General features: G+C 29.8%; 2 protein-coding genes across 3 annotated transcripts; one reads left to right on the forward strand and one right to left on the reverse strand.

Annotated features, from left to right (window-relative positions):
- Positions 1–1,746: 1,746 nt before the first annotated feature.
- Positions 1,747–8,331, forward strand: LOC122526442 (circadian locomoter output cycles protein kaput). Its single transcript, XM_043649836.1, has 12 exons — positions 1,747–2,385; positions 3,684–3,728; positions 3,800–3,948; positions 4,092–4,183; positions 4,283–4,487; positions 4,561–4,656; positions 4,754–4,829; positions 4,983–5,221; positions 5,293–5,555; positions 5,677–6,099; positions 6,188–6,361; positions 6,459–8,331. Exons 1-12 carry the CDS (start codon positions 2,345–2,347, stop codon positions 6,930–6,932), a joined length of 2,277 nt encoding a protein of 758 aa, XP_043505771.1. The 5' UTR covers positions 1,747–2,344; the 3' UTR covers positions 6,933–8,331.
- Positions 7,088–11,989, reverse strand: LOC122526443 (protein henna). Of its 2 annotated transcripts, none has more exons than XM_043649837.1 (8): positions 11,712–11,989; positions 10,303–10,431; positions 10,076–10,227; positions 9,807–9,989; positions 9,416–9,612; positions 9,059–9,321; positions 8,715–8,944; positions 7,088–8,604 (listed from the first exon to the last, which is right to left on the reverse strand). In XM_043649837.1, exons 1-8 carry the CDS (start codon positions 11,784–11,786, stop codon positions 8,442–8,444), a joined length of 1,392 nt encoding a protein of 463 aa, XP_043505772.1. In that variant the 5' UTR covers positions 11,787–11,989; the 3' UTR covers positions 7,088–8,441. The 2 variants fall into 2 exon arrangements, with proteins under 2 accessions (XP_043505772.1, XP_043505773.1); XM_043649838.1 differs by lacking the exon at positions 11,712–11,989 and adding an exon at positions 10,537–10,700.
- Between the last annotated feature and the right edge of the window lie 2,712 nt (positions 11,990–14,701).

The following is a 14,701-nucleotide window of genomic DNA, read 5'->3' on the forward strand; positions in this document are numbered from 1 at the left end:
AGGATATTTTTGTTGTATGTATATGCTGGCATGTTGAGGAAGAAAAAAGGAAGAAAAAGAAAACGTAGGTGAGAGGAATAAAATAAAATGAAAGAAAGGAAGACAGGAAGATAGAAAAAAATATGAAAGGATAGATCGTCGCGAAGCCGTTTTGACAAAATCTTTCTATTTTTGGAAACGTACAAGCCACTCGGATTCGCAATTCGTGTCGACGTTGATTTTTTTTTAAAAGTAATCTTTAAACAACGACTTTTACTGATAAGAATATTCTTCTGCTCTTTTTTTTTCTTTCCTTTTAAAATTTTTCATTTGCGTTTGTAACGAGACACGACGATATTTTTGTTCAATCATTCAATTGTGTTAATTAAGACGAATAACTTGTACGTCGCTTTTAATAGAAAGAGAAAGAGAAAGAGAAAGCGAGGGAAAGTAAGAATGTAAGGAAGATAGAGATAATGATAGAAGAAAGAGATAGGATAGAAAAAGAAAGAGAGAGAGAGAGAGAGAGAGAAAGAGAGAAAGGGAGAGGAGATACTGTGTATTATGGACTAGGGGAAAAATAACATTGTGATGTTTATTGATGAAATATGTCAAAAAAGAAGGCCCACTGGTTGAGGCCCGACATTTCTGAGTACACTATAAATAATAAACATTATGTAAAATTTACTGAAACATAGATAATACTTTTTTCATTTCCATATCCTTGACCAAAATAACATTAAATACTTTTTTCATATCGATATATAAACAAAAATCTATTTTATATTTAAAATAAAAGGCAAAGAAAAATAAGTAAGTGTAATTTCGCGTTTAAGCCGTGAATGCATCGAAACCGCACAGTAAAATGCATTCGATTGGTTGTGTCGTTGTTGATCGGTTAAGTATAATTTATACAACACGCGCACACTCATGCAAATTTCTAATTTGCAATGAATGGACGATCTCTTTCAGATCGAACAAGTAAATCAATTTCAAAATGACCTTAAACGACGCAACTACTCGATAGAGAGGTAATCTTATACTTCTGATTGATCATGCGCATTAGGAGTGTTCGTTTGGTCGCATCGAACCGCATGGAACCGCTTCGGAAAAGACCACGGACAGGTTTAATTTCATTGGTCAGTTTCCAAGTGTGTGCACTCGTGCACTAGAAACCACGAGCCATCGACTAAGCAGCAATTTTATCTGCAGCGTCTGCGCACTTGCATCATGTGGAAAGTGCAACTCGTTTTCGCTGATATGCGTTCTCAATCATGATTGGACGACTAGAAATTTCTTTTATTAATATTTTTCTTTTATTTTTATTATTATTATTATTGAAATTGAATGTCTAATAATTATAAAATATAACGTTAGTTCGCGAAGATCGAATTTATGCTTAATAAAAATGACAATAGGTATCTCAAAGTTTCATAAAAATTAAATGATCGTAAAAGATGTTGCATTTATTCGTCTACCGGAAATAAAAGGAATAAATAAGAAAACTTGTTTATCAAGGATTTGGAAAATTGGATGGAAACGTGTCGCGAACATCATCATCCAGAGTACCAAACGACGCCTTAGGGTGTTTAGTACGAGCGCTGCGATCGTTTCTAACAGTGGTATAACATGACGCATTAAGGTGAGGAAAGTGCGTTAGGTGAAACTAATGGTTGAGTGGTTTGTCGAAGGTAGGTAAAGATTGAAAAGAGACAGATAAAAACAGAAAGAGAAGAAGAGAGTGATCAAGAAAGAAAGGAAGAAATAAATACGAGAAAGAGAAAGAGAGAGTGAGAGTGAGAGTGTGAGTCAGAGAGAGAGAAAGAGAGAGAGAGTGAGAGAGGTACAGAAACGAGTAGTAAAAGGTGAAAAGCAGAGAGTCTCGTTTCGTTGCTCGAAGAAAGGGTTAAAAACAAAAAAAAGAAAAGGTAGGTGTGAGTTCGAGCTTCGAAAAATGTGGCGGTGCTGCCGGTGGAGGAGCCGCCACCTCGAAGAAGACAACGAACCGACAAGAAGGAGAGTTACGACGACAACAACGAAAACAACGAGGAGGATAAATATTGCTGGAACGACCGGGACGTGTATCGAACAGGAAGAGGAGGAGGAAGATAAAAAGAATATAGATTTGCAAGATCTAACGAACAAGACATTAACGAGGAGAACATATTACTCCTCTTTGAGAATACATAATAACAATAATAATAATAATAATAATAATAATTGTTCGCTGGTTAAGTCTTCTTATCAATCGTAATAATCACCAAACCGTTTTTAACTCAACCTCGTGAACAAAATACGTTTTTACGTGAGGAAGTTTGCAATTCGACAACTGTTATTGGATTTTAATTGACAACAACCCTTTTGCATGGCGAGTTATACGCGGGAACGTTCCTCCAGACAATCCGAGTGAGTTGTGATTATGTATTTTGATTGAAAAAAAATAATGATGCTTTTTTCATATTTATTTAATCATGAATTATCTTGATCTTATTTTCTTATTCGATATTATACCGATCATCATCATCATCATCATCATCATCATCATCATTACCATATTTCGTTTATTACGAGACGGGAATACAGTGCAAGTAGTTTATGCCGACACTAAAACGCTGTGTTTGACGCCGAACTTATATATTCACTTTGTCTGTGGCCCTACTACTACCATCACTCACTTTTTCTCGATCCGATCGAATGTGAAATCTCGAACCGCGGGATATATATCTACACACCGCATTCCATCTCTCTAATGTTTTTTATTTCTTTTTTTCTTTTTCTTTTTAATTGCCTATCTCTCGCAAAGAGAAGAGAAACAAAAAATTCCACATTATTTATACCGATATCTTGTTATATCCATTTACTATTCCATCTACTGTAATTTCATTCAGCTTAATATATTCTATCGATAGACGACAGTATTTTACACTTGTTTGACTATCGAACAACTAGGATCAATGCGTTAACATATGTGCTAGATTACTCGTTACTTTTTAATCAATTTATTCGCTATCGAAATATTTCTTTCTTGATTTATATCAATTTTTTGCGTTCCTTTTTATTATTATTATTCAATTGAGATTTTCGAATTTTTTTTCATTAAACAATTTTTTTAGATTTTTTTCTCTCAATCATTTATGCATTCGTTCGTTTTAATGATAATAAATAATAAATATTGTATTCTTTACAAACGTTCGATAATGTTCAAGGATTACATTTGTATGACAATTACGTTTAGTTCATGCTTGCTTACGTTATCATAGACGTTAATATTTGTACGTAATACGTTTTTGTTTTGCAATTGATAATATAGATCGTAACGAATAATACTAATTATTTCCATATGTTTACGTACATTCAACATTCCATAATTCGTAATTTATTTTTGTTTATTATCATAAACTGAATGATATGCACTTGAGAGATTATTTCGTTTAATTAAACGATTTCTCTCTTTCGATAAAATATGACGTATGTCACCACGTATGATGTAATAGTACACCACACAACGATGTTGACTTTCTTGTATGAGTCGATATGCGGTTGATGACCTTCTCAATTTGTCGAAGTAAAATCAGACTTCATTTATTTTTGTTTTTAATTATATTCGATACATTTAATAATTACACACGAAAAAATAAAATATATCTAATATATTAAAAGGAAATGATTACAATTTTATATATAAATGTATTTACATTATTTAGTGATACCATGGACGATGATATCGATGATAAGGATGATACGAAACGGTAAGCGGTATTTGATAATTCTCGTCAAAACCAAATATTCGAAACTTTTTTCATTCTTATTTTCAATTTAGAAAGTCACGTAATCTCAGCGAGAAAAAACGCCGAGATCAATTCAATATGTTGGTGAGCGAGCTTGGAAGTATGGTGAGCTCAAATACACGAAAAATGGATAAGTCCACGGTATTGAAATCAACTATCCTATTTTTGAAGAATCACAACGGTGCGTTTAACAAAAATGCAATCGTTTTTTATTTAAATGAGAATAATTATGAAACGAAAAAGAAAAAAAAAAAAGAAACAAAAATAATTCTTATAACGAATGAATATTAAATTTAAATAAAATATTATTGTATCACATTACAGAGATAGCTGTTAGGTCTAGGGTACATGAAATTCAAGAAGATTGGAAACCATCTTTTTTATCCAACGAAGAATTTACTCATCTTATTTTAGAAGTAAATAGATTGCCATTGTTATGCGTTTTATATAGATTATTATATAGACTTATCGCTTATGTAAAATAAACATAACAACAATTTTGTTGTAATTAACAGGCTTTAGATGGATTCATAATGGTATTCTCATCTAACGGACGTATTTATTACGTTTCCGAAAGTGTTACATCTCTTCTCGGCTATTTACCAAGTGAATTAGAAAGCACTACTATATACGATATTGCTTATCAAGAGGATCAATCTCATCTTTACAATGTCTTACTTAATCCCAACAGTATAAGGGACCGATGTACAGTTAAAAAGGGTACGTTTAGAACAATAATAAATTTAATCGATGGAGTTTTAATTAAAAATGTTCGATCAATTTTTATTTATAGAGGACCAAGTATCCTTTACATGTCACATCAAAAGAGGGGGATTTGATTATCAAGAAGATCCCATTTATGAACTCGTTCAATTTATTGGATACTTTCGTAAGTAAATTTGTTCTTTTTTTATTTTTATATTCATTCACACGTAATTAGATATAGAATAATAATAATATTAATTATTTAATTATGTTCGATGAAGGTTCTGACGTGGATACCAATATGGATAATTTAGTTCCTAATTCAAGGTTTAACAACATGTCTGGATCTGATACCAAGTAATTTATAATTTAATTTTTATCTTACATTTTTTGTTTATATATATATGTATATATATAATACAAAAAGAAAGCAATATAATATCATTACGATACATATGTATATGTATATTATTTATATATATATGTATATATAAATTATATTATTTACAGAATGGTTTTTGTTGGAACAGGCCGACTTCAGACACCGCAGTTGATACGAGAAATGTCGGTCATGGACAGCACAAAATCTGAATTCACTTCTCGGCACAGTCTTGAATGGAAGTTTTTGTTTCTAGATCACAGAGCACCACCTATTATCGGATATCTACCTTTCGAGGTGCTAGGTACTTCCGGATACGATTATTATCATGTCGATGATTTGGATAAAGTCGTCACTTGTCATGAATCATGTAAGTCATTTAATTAAAATCGTAATACATATTTTCAATTCAACGTTTCCCTATGAAAAGAAAATTTTCAGTAATGCAGAAAGGAGAGGGTACATCTTGTCATTATAGATTTTTAACAAAGGGCCAACAATGGATATGGCTACAAACTAGATTCTTCATAACTTATAATCAATGGAATTCTAAGCCAGAATTTATCGTTTGTACGCATCACGTTGTCAGTTACGTCGATGTGATGAAAGAAATGCGCAAAGATGCTGGTACCAATTTTAATAAAACATATGCCCAAGATGTAGTTCTAATGCCAGTTAAACAACAACAACAACAACAACAACAGGTGTTATTAATAATACTTATTATTTATTTCTATATTAATTATTATTCAACATTTTTCTGTTGTTAAAGTAATTGATTATTACTATTATTATTATTATTATTATTATTATTATTATTATCAGGTAACTACTACTTGCCAAATACCTATGACACAGTGGCCAACAAAAGTGTCGAAAAGTTCTAAGACTATAACGAATAGTTCAATGTCTCGACGTCTTGGTGAAGAATCGGACACATCTTCCATATCAACGTCATTAAGAAGTTCACCGCATTCGCAAATAACGAAACACGATTCGAGAACTAAAACAGCTTCAGTCAGTAGTTCGGTGGCTTCTCAACCAATGCCTATGGAAAGTTGTCAACAACAACAACAGCAACAACAAACGCAACAGCAACAGCAACAGCAACATCAATTAGGAGATGATCAATCTTGTATAAACTATATGGAACCAACCCAATATGCTATGGTCAATCTTCAACCTGTTGTAACAGCGGGCTTTGCTACACCATCGGCATCTTTAATTTCTAATTTACCAACCCACGAGGTATTAATAATATTTAAATAACAAAAATGAAATCAATTAAGTTTGCCTCAAACGAAAAATCTTTTCTTTCCTTTTCTTTTTTTTTTAGATGTTACACCAACAAGGTATCGTTATGACGCCTGCGCAAAATCAAATACAGGACGAATTGCAACGTAAACACGAAGAACTGCAACAATTAATCGTTCATCAGCAAGAAGAATTGAGGAGAGTGTCGGAACAATTGTTCATAGCAAGATACGGAATTTTATCGCCTCTGCTTAACGTCAGTACGATTTTAACATATTAAATATTAATTAATCATTTGAAATTCGTAATATATATATGTATATATATATATATAAAAAAAATGATAATTTTAGTCGGGAATATCGTACAATACGACAAACACGTGCCAACCAACGAATCGATGCAATACTACGGCAAACGTTCAATTACCATCATCAACTAGCGTCCAAGGTGTAAATATGTTGTCGTTACCGATCACTGTGCCAGTACCTATAGTGCCAACAGAATTATTTCCACATGCCTTACCGGTCAGTCCTGTACCACCAACGGTTTCCGGAGTGACTCATGTTAGCGTTAATACTATGATTCAAACGCAACAGTCTCAACAACAGCCCTCGCAACAACCCCAGCAACCGCAACAACAACAGCAACACCAACAACAACAACCCCAAACCCAACCCCAACAACAACAACAGGATCCATCTACTCAACAAGATGGAAATCCGGCAGAGTTCGTGCCTTTTCAAATATGTCCGCCACAAACCGATATACTTTACGGTAATATCGAAGTGCCAGGTGGTCAACAACCAAGACCCTCTAAAAATTGAACCCCGTTCGTTCGTACGTTTCAGTGAAAATGTTGACGAAAAAAAAAATTCTTTTTTGTAAATCTACATTCTGTATAAAAGAAGACTCCAATTTTCTAGGAGATAATAGAAAAAGAACGTTTTTTCAAGTATTCTATAATAAAGGATCAGAATTCTGCGTTTGAAAAGTACAAAAAGGTTTATTAATTATTATTAGAGTTTGGCGAATGGAGAGACATAATTTCTCCTTAAACGAACGATTATTATCATAAGTATGTCAGTAATCGTAACCACTATTATATTCCTAATGAAAATGAAATTGAAATTACGATCGATATGTACGCAATGTACACAACGACGTGTATTATAATTAATAATGCACTGTATTCATATATATATATCAAAATGACCCTAATTTTTTTCTATCAGGTTTCATACAGGGTGTAAATGTTTTCAATTGCGAATTAGAACGTCACAAATATGATTACAGTGATAAAAATAAAAAGAAAGTAATATATTTTGTACATGTATCATATATATGATACATGTATTATATATATATAATAATAATAATAATAATAATAATTTTCTTGTATATCTACCAACACTTAAGAATACGACCATTGTATCATAATTTATTATATATGTTACTGTTAAAGTGTCTAATTCAATTGTTTTATGAAATAACTAGATATTGTATGAATTAACAATAAGTGTCTAGTTATTGTGTCATGATTCCATTATACATTGCCGTTTCGGCAAATTTCAGCGAAAAAAAATCACTCGTTGCAGTATGTTAGGCATCCGTGACATTTTTAATTACACGCTATTCTCTTTTTTAAATAAAGATACCTTTTGTCTTTTATTCATGAATACAATGACAGCGAGAAAAGCCATATCCATTAACCATGGTTTAGTTTGACACTAAATTTCAAAATGGAAGTAAGTTCATTACAGTCGTTTTTCAGAGAAAAATTCATTTTTTAACTTCTTATATCATATTGATTTCTTTCGAACAGAAACATTAACACATTTTACTTCTTCCACAAACTTCTTTGTATTTCATTGATAAAACTTTCAATTTTTTAATTAACTTTACTTAAAAACCTTTGTTAAAAATCTATTCTTTACTATAAACCCTGATGTAACATTGACGCAGCCCTGATAAGTATGTAATTCTGTCTTATTTTCTACTTTATTTGATTGATTATAGTTATATATTAGATGTAATAGCTGGTTATTTCATGAATATTAACGGATTGTACAAAATGACGGTAAAATATTTACGATCGTTCTTAATGATTGTTCGATGTCATTGCGAATGAAAGGATTGATTGTTTAACGTTACCTAATTAAAAAATATGTTAGTACGGTATGACAGGTGATCATTACAAAATACATAATTCTAATAACATTTCAATTTTTTCTATGAACGTCTAATCTCTAACTTTCCCTGTCCCCCCTCCCTTCTCCTAATTAATAAAATTTATCTTATAAAAACTAGAAAATAGTACAAAAAATATTTGACGTTTATTCCTTTAACTTGCTCAATGCTTCCATCAAAATTTGAACTTCTTGATTGACATTATGAATCAAGTCTTCTATTTGATGTTTGCTGTCGATGATGTTGATTGTTTGCGTGTAAGGATCGTATCTGACTCCAAACTTTCTTGGTATAGTTTGTGCAAATTTACTGAAAGCAAATAATACGACTCTTAATATAAATAATAAAGAATAAAATGATAACGATAATCTTTAATTATTCATTAGATATATATATATATATTAATTATTCCTACTCACATCATCTTTTCTTTGGCATCATCGAAACCCTCCGTAACGAAGTATACTGGTTGATATTCCGTTATCGGATATTTTTGTAATGACGTGTTTACTGGATCGAAAGGACGTAACTCTGGTTTTCCACTTAAACAATATTCTAATTCGCCAAATGACGACAACAGACCGGCACCGTAAGCTTTCAATTCACCATTTTGTCGGCATATACCGTATTCTACAGTGAACCAGAAACACTGCAACATTCATCGATGCAATCAACTTATTCATATGGATTATTTTTTATTTTTTTCTTGATTTAGGTAGAATAATTTTGGTATAATTTTGTATTTATACAAAAAGAACTTTACCGTGGCAAGTTTCTCGATATATTCGTCAGGTGCACCGAGAGATGCCAAACCAACGACTTGTGAAAATTGTGCAAAAGCGGGATCGGCAAAAAGTGGTGCATGGCCCAATATTTCGTGACATATATCTGGTTCCGGAGTGTACAAGGGTTTACTACTGTGTCTGATATATTGCGTGCTATGAAATACTCTGAAAGCCAAGCCTGCTAAAAAATCACGAGAAGAAAGTAGACCTGCTACCGGACGTAGTGTAAAGCCGGTACAATCTATTATAAAAAAAATAATTAATATTTATATAATATAAAAAATAAAATAATTCACCAGCATAGATTTTTTGCTAAGAAACAAGTTTAATCGAACCTTTCAAAAAATTGGATATATCATCGAGTTGAGGAATATTATCTTCCCTGTATCCACAATTTTCTATGAAAAGTGGAAACACGTGATTGTGTTCTTTGCATGCATATTTTGGATAAAGTTTGGTCAAATTTCGATACACTTCACCCCACGTAGCAATTTCTTCCGGCGTGTATTCTACCTTTGGTATTGGTTGACCACTTAGAAGAGAAGAAGAATTTCAAGATTCAAATCGTTAAACAAACATGTTTACACCGTAATAATAATTATTGCGAGATAACCATTAACGTTAGAAAAACACTTTATCTTGTTTATTAAGATTTGTTAATTTATTAATCTCATCGATGATTAAATATTGATGATGCATTGATAAATTAAATTAAATGACTCTCACTGTTTGTAATTATATGCCAAGTCAGCAAAATATTTTCTTCTTTGTCGATAAACAGGATCAGTAAATCCCGGATGATCGCTGTCAAGTTCCGATCCATAAGAAAGAATCTGATTGGCGAATTTATCGAGATCTCTGATCCTTCTAGGAAACCATGGTACTGTGTCCATATTATCCTTATGATTCCTTTAAAAAGAAATTAATGTTTTTCATTGCAAATTACTCGTTTTTCTTTTCTATTTTCCCATATTTATTTGTTTTTTATTTTTTACCTAGAAATAACAGAAAAGTATTTGCATTGTTCTCGAAGATCTTCGATGACCGATCCAAGGTTTAAACTGGGTGCACATTCCACCATAAATTCGTAACCATTAACGCGACGCGAACTTCTCGATTCGATGTGTAAAAGATTGATTTCATATTTCTAAGATTTTAAACAAAGAAAATATTTTTTGTTAATATAATAATTATAATTAATTATTTTTTTTATTTTACTCACGGCAAATAATTGAAGATATTTTCCTAATGCTCCAACTTTATCATCCTCTTTAGGTGAAAATATTAAACAAGTACTCTTAGCCGAATCTTTTCCTTCTTTTATGTAATTTCCACCGTGGATTAATTTTGGCTATTATAATAAAAAAAAAAAATTATATTAATTATAAAATTCAATATTATCTTGTATTAAATATTACAAATATAATATACAAAGTGTAAAGTAATTCGTTCTCACGTTTAGCATCGTTACAAAATATATTTTACTCTGTCGTTCTACGTTACTAAGAGATATGACTTTAAAAGTAAGAAACTTCTAACTCTGTTTTATAAGTATGTTCTGTGTTTCCCCCACTTTTACTTTTAAAAAGTAGAAAAGTTCTTACAAGTTTAGGGAAATACCGTCGTAAATATTATATTTGGATATTAATATTATCTTAAACGGTAATTAAATTGACGTAAAAATAAATTGTGAAATTGCAAATTGTATTGATTATGAGTAAAAACATTGATAACAAATTATTATCTCTATCATTACTAAATAAAAATATATTTACCGATGAATATGGAATTCTGTAACTTAACTAAATTTTGCATCATGCTTATACGATTATGGGCATTCATTTGACAATGAAAACGAAGGCCGATTTCTCTGTCCTCAATATCTTTTTCTGGAATGGAATGTTAATATGGAAACAGATCTCAAAGTTTTATTTTGCTCTTTTAACAACTAGTTTCACAAGGAAATAAGAGATTGAAGGTCTCGATTGTAAAGCAATTATGGTTATAATGTATAATGAACAACTTAATCGTGACAAACATCATTCGGAATCCTTTTACATACAATTAAATATGATAAATACTAATAAAATATGCAGAAGTAGAATGGAAAACAATCTTTTGAATACAATCAATACGTCGTACGTATTTAATATAAATTCTTGATGATTAACTGTCGCAAGCCCAACCACGTCATCTCCTACTTTTTTATTTAATCATTCTCAAGGTTTACAGTAAATTGAATTCTTGATAGAACGTAAATCAATTTTAGTAAAATCCTATGTAATTACATTCAAACGGAACTTTGTTCCGTTAAAAATGGTGGTAATAATATCTTTCTATTTATTGAACGAAACAATTAACGAAATCTTTTTAAATATGTTAATTAAACAGATATTTTAATTGAATTTTTGTTTAATGTCCAAAATTATTAACAATGATATATATAATATTCTTTCGAGAAACAATAGTAAATATACTTCGATTTGATTTTTCCGATAAAACTCTTATTATTAATGCTTGAAAAAATGCAAAATTTTAATATTCGATAAGTCTATACAAAAATGTAAATATATATAATTAAGAATTCATAAATTAAAATAAATTATAAAAGTGATTTTTTTTTACACGAACCTTGTCGAGAGGGGACGAACTTAAAATTGTCTTAGTATCATCTTCATTGTTACCATTATTCGGATTAGAATACATTTTGCACTATAATTTAAATAATAAAATGAACTCAAGAAAACAATTTTTCCTTAACGATATTATTCGATCTTAAAAAAATTATTTCAAGAGACGCGTTATACGATTCGAATCGTACGGCTGTTGAAGACTAACTAAATAAAATCTTAATAGCATAGTGGCTTTCATCTCTCTTTTACGACAGGTTAAGTTACAGTGGCTATAAAAATAATATTATTCGATCAGAGAAATTTAGATAAAAAAATATTTTATCTAAAGGATTGGGAGAGAAAGTATCTCTGTTTGAAATGAGCGTACAAGGGTCATGGTGTTATCGTGAAACTAACATTATTTTATACTTTCTTATATGTCAAATATAAAAATATTATCTTGTTATTATGAAAAAAAAAAAAAAAAGCCGAAAGAATATTCTGCATTTTACATTCCTTTTTACTTGAAACATTTCAAAACGTCATCTGTTAAATTCAAATAAATTATATAAATATATTTATACGTTCTTATGATTTTTATAAATACATTATATATTAAAGATATTAACAATTTTTTTCAAACGATTGTAAAATCAATGTCAAGGATTAATAATGATTGAAATTGCATTTGCATCATCCGAAAGATGACGACATTTAGTTTCTGCTTTTGAATTAATATCTAAAATAAAATACAATTATTTATTAATATAATATAGTATGTATCCACTCTTAGTAATTTTTATAATTTCAATTATTTAGATAAGTATTTCTTAACGAAAAAAAATTGGCATAGAACCACAAGAACTAAAAAAAATGAATATATGCATTTAATTGATAGCCATTTACTAATTCAAAATCCATAATTGCTAACTCTTTTAATTAATTATTTAATTAGTTATTAATAATTATATAGTATAGTATAATAATTAATAGATAATTGTAATAGTATATAACATATACTTTGATAGAATATATAGAATAGTTATATTGTAATATAAAATTTTATAAAATTATATTTAATTTTTAATATATAAACACATGTGTGTGCTTTCAGAAATGTATTTATATATATATATATATATATATTTTTTGGAAGTTTGTTTACCCACTGTCGATATGATAAATTTTTATCTTATCGATACAACGTCGATAACGCGTTTGGAAACTATTTTAACGACGGATGAAAGTCTGGTCTATTTTATCAATGGTTTTAATGGTTTATAATGGTTTTTGATAGTATATAATAGTATATGAAATATACTTTGATAGTATATATAGTATAGTTATATTGTAATATAGAATTTTATATAATTATATTTAATTTTTAATATATAAACATGTGTGTGCCTTCAGAAATGCATTTATATATATTTTAAAATGAAACAATTTAAAACACTCAAATAAAAAAGAATCCAGAAAGTTTTATGATAAATCCAACGACGATCACCTGTAACAAGAAGAAAACTATATTAATCATACAATCAAGTGATATAATAGCCTGACATATAAGTGGTCCAATTCCTAGATGCACTTTTCAACTGAATTCTCTATTTATTTTTATCAAATCTCTATGTAAATTAAATTTAAACGCGTGATTTTACATTTATATAAAATAAATAAAAATAAAGAAATAGGAAAAATAAGAATACTAAGTTACTAAAAAAAATAATATCTATTAATTATTATGAAATACTTTTAAACTGCATTATATAGAAAAGAAAAATTGCAAATTTAATAAAATACGATCAAAGTGAAAAATTTTAAAGACGAAACGAGAAAAGAGAAATTACTGTAATATTTACCGAACGTTATTTAAGCTTCAAAATTAAATAATACAAAAATTTTAATATTTCTGACTCTAACTAACTAAAAACTTGTGCACCTTTTGGACGATGTAGACACAGATTTGATGTGCCAAGGAGATGGAATGGTCCATCATCTCCAATTACAACTACAAATTATTGACGAGCAAGCAAGTAATATAACAAAATATAAAATATGACTAGAGAACTATTCTCGATAGGTTCGAACTTGTTGAACCTTTGAAAATAGCTCAATAGTCTATGTAGTTGCCCTCTTCAGCCACATTTAAGTGGGGGCCTCTTCGGCATTCGCCTCTTCGGCATTTAGCCTCTTCTTTCTTCATCCCTGAAAACTGCATTGGACATTTTCGACGTGCGAGAAAGATAACTCGTATTATGTTACTATTCTAATTTTCAATTATTAAAAAATTAAATATACATTCTCTGTTCATTATAGTAAAACTCGTGAACTATCAATGAACTTATAGTTCATATATATAAAAAGAGTGAGAACGAGAGTGTGAGAGGGAGAGAGAATAGAAAACAAAACATTCACCTACAAGCAACGATGAATGTGTATGTATATTTGTAGGAATTTCTCGAGGTGAAAACAGAAGAATAACCGTCGAAACGAAACGTAAACAGTCGAGCACCGAGCATTCGATACCTCTACGAGATATACACAGAGAGATCTCCATTCCCCTTCCGTCCTTCAACGAGTAAAGATCTAACGAACGTGACGTATTAAACTAGTTATTGATTTTATTTCTAACATTATCTAACGTTTAATACTTTTATATTCTAACATTAAATACTTTAATAAGTTTTTTATTAGATAGAATAATATAAAAACGTTTTATTTTTTAGGTTACTCTTTATCAAGTTATATATTATAACTTAAAAATTTTTCAATTAATATTTTCAATAACATTACATACTTCGTATGTAATATTATACAAGTAGTGAGATTAAGGCAATTAATATTGCTTGAATTTATATTGATTCTTTATGATAAAATATCTTTGAAAGTGTGCAATGCCTTCAGGAATGATTTCAGGAAATATTGTAATATTTAATTGTATGTAATATAATTTTTAGTATGTTTCAGCTTTTCAGAGTTTTATTTAATTTTATTTTATTCATCGTC

Source organism: Polistes fuscatus, unplaced genomic scaffold (assembly GCF_010416935.1).
Source record: "Polistes fuscatus isolate 324 unplaced genomic scaffold, CU_Pfus_HIC Scaffold11, whole genome shotgun sequence".
Classification (NCBI taxonomy): Eukaryota; Metazoa; Arthropoda; class Insecta; order Hymenoptera; family Vespidae; genus Polistes; species Polistes fuscatus.

Bases quoted from the DNA above. Each gene is read 5' to 3' on its own strand.
- LOC122526442 (XM_043649836.1), top strand. From the start codon at position 2,345: ATGGCGAGTTATACGCGGGAACGTTCCTCCAGACAATCCGA. The intron at 4,657-4,753 runs GTAAGTAAATTT...TGTTCGATGAAG, and splicing joins TCAATTTATTGGATACTTTC to GTTCTGACGTGGATACCAAT. The intron at 6,362-6,458 runs GTCAGTACGATT...TGATAATTTTAG, and splicing joins TTTTATCGCCTCTGCTTAAC to TCGGGAATATCGTACAATAC.
- LOC122526443 (XM_043649837.1), bottom strand. From the start codon at position 11,786: ATGTATTCTAATCCGAATAATGGTAACAATGAAGATGATACTAAGACA. The intron at 10,432-11,711 runs GTTCGTGTAAAA...TTATTATAATAG, and splicing joins GTTCGTCCCCTCTCGACAAG to CCAAAATTAATCCACGGTGG. The intron at 9,990-10,075 runs GTAAAAAATAAA...TTCTTTTTAAAG, and splicing joins TACTTTTCTGTTATTTCTAG to GAATCATAAGGATAATATGG.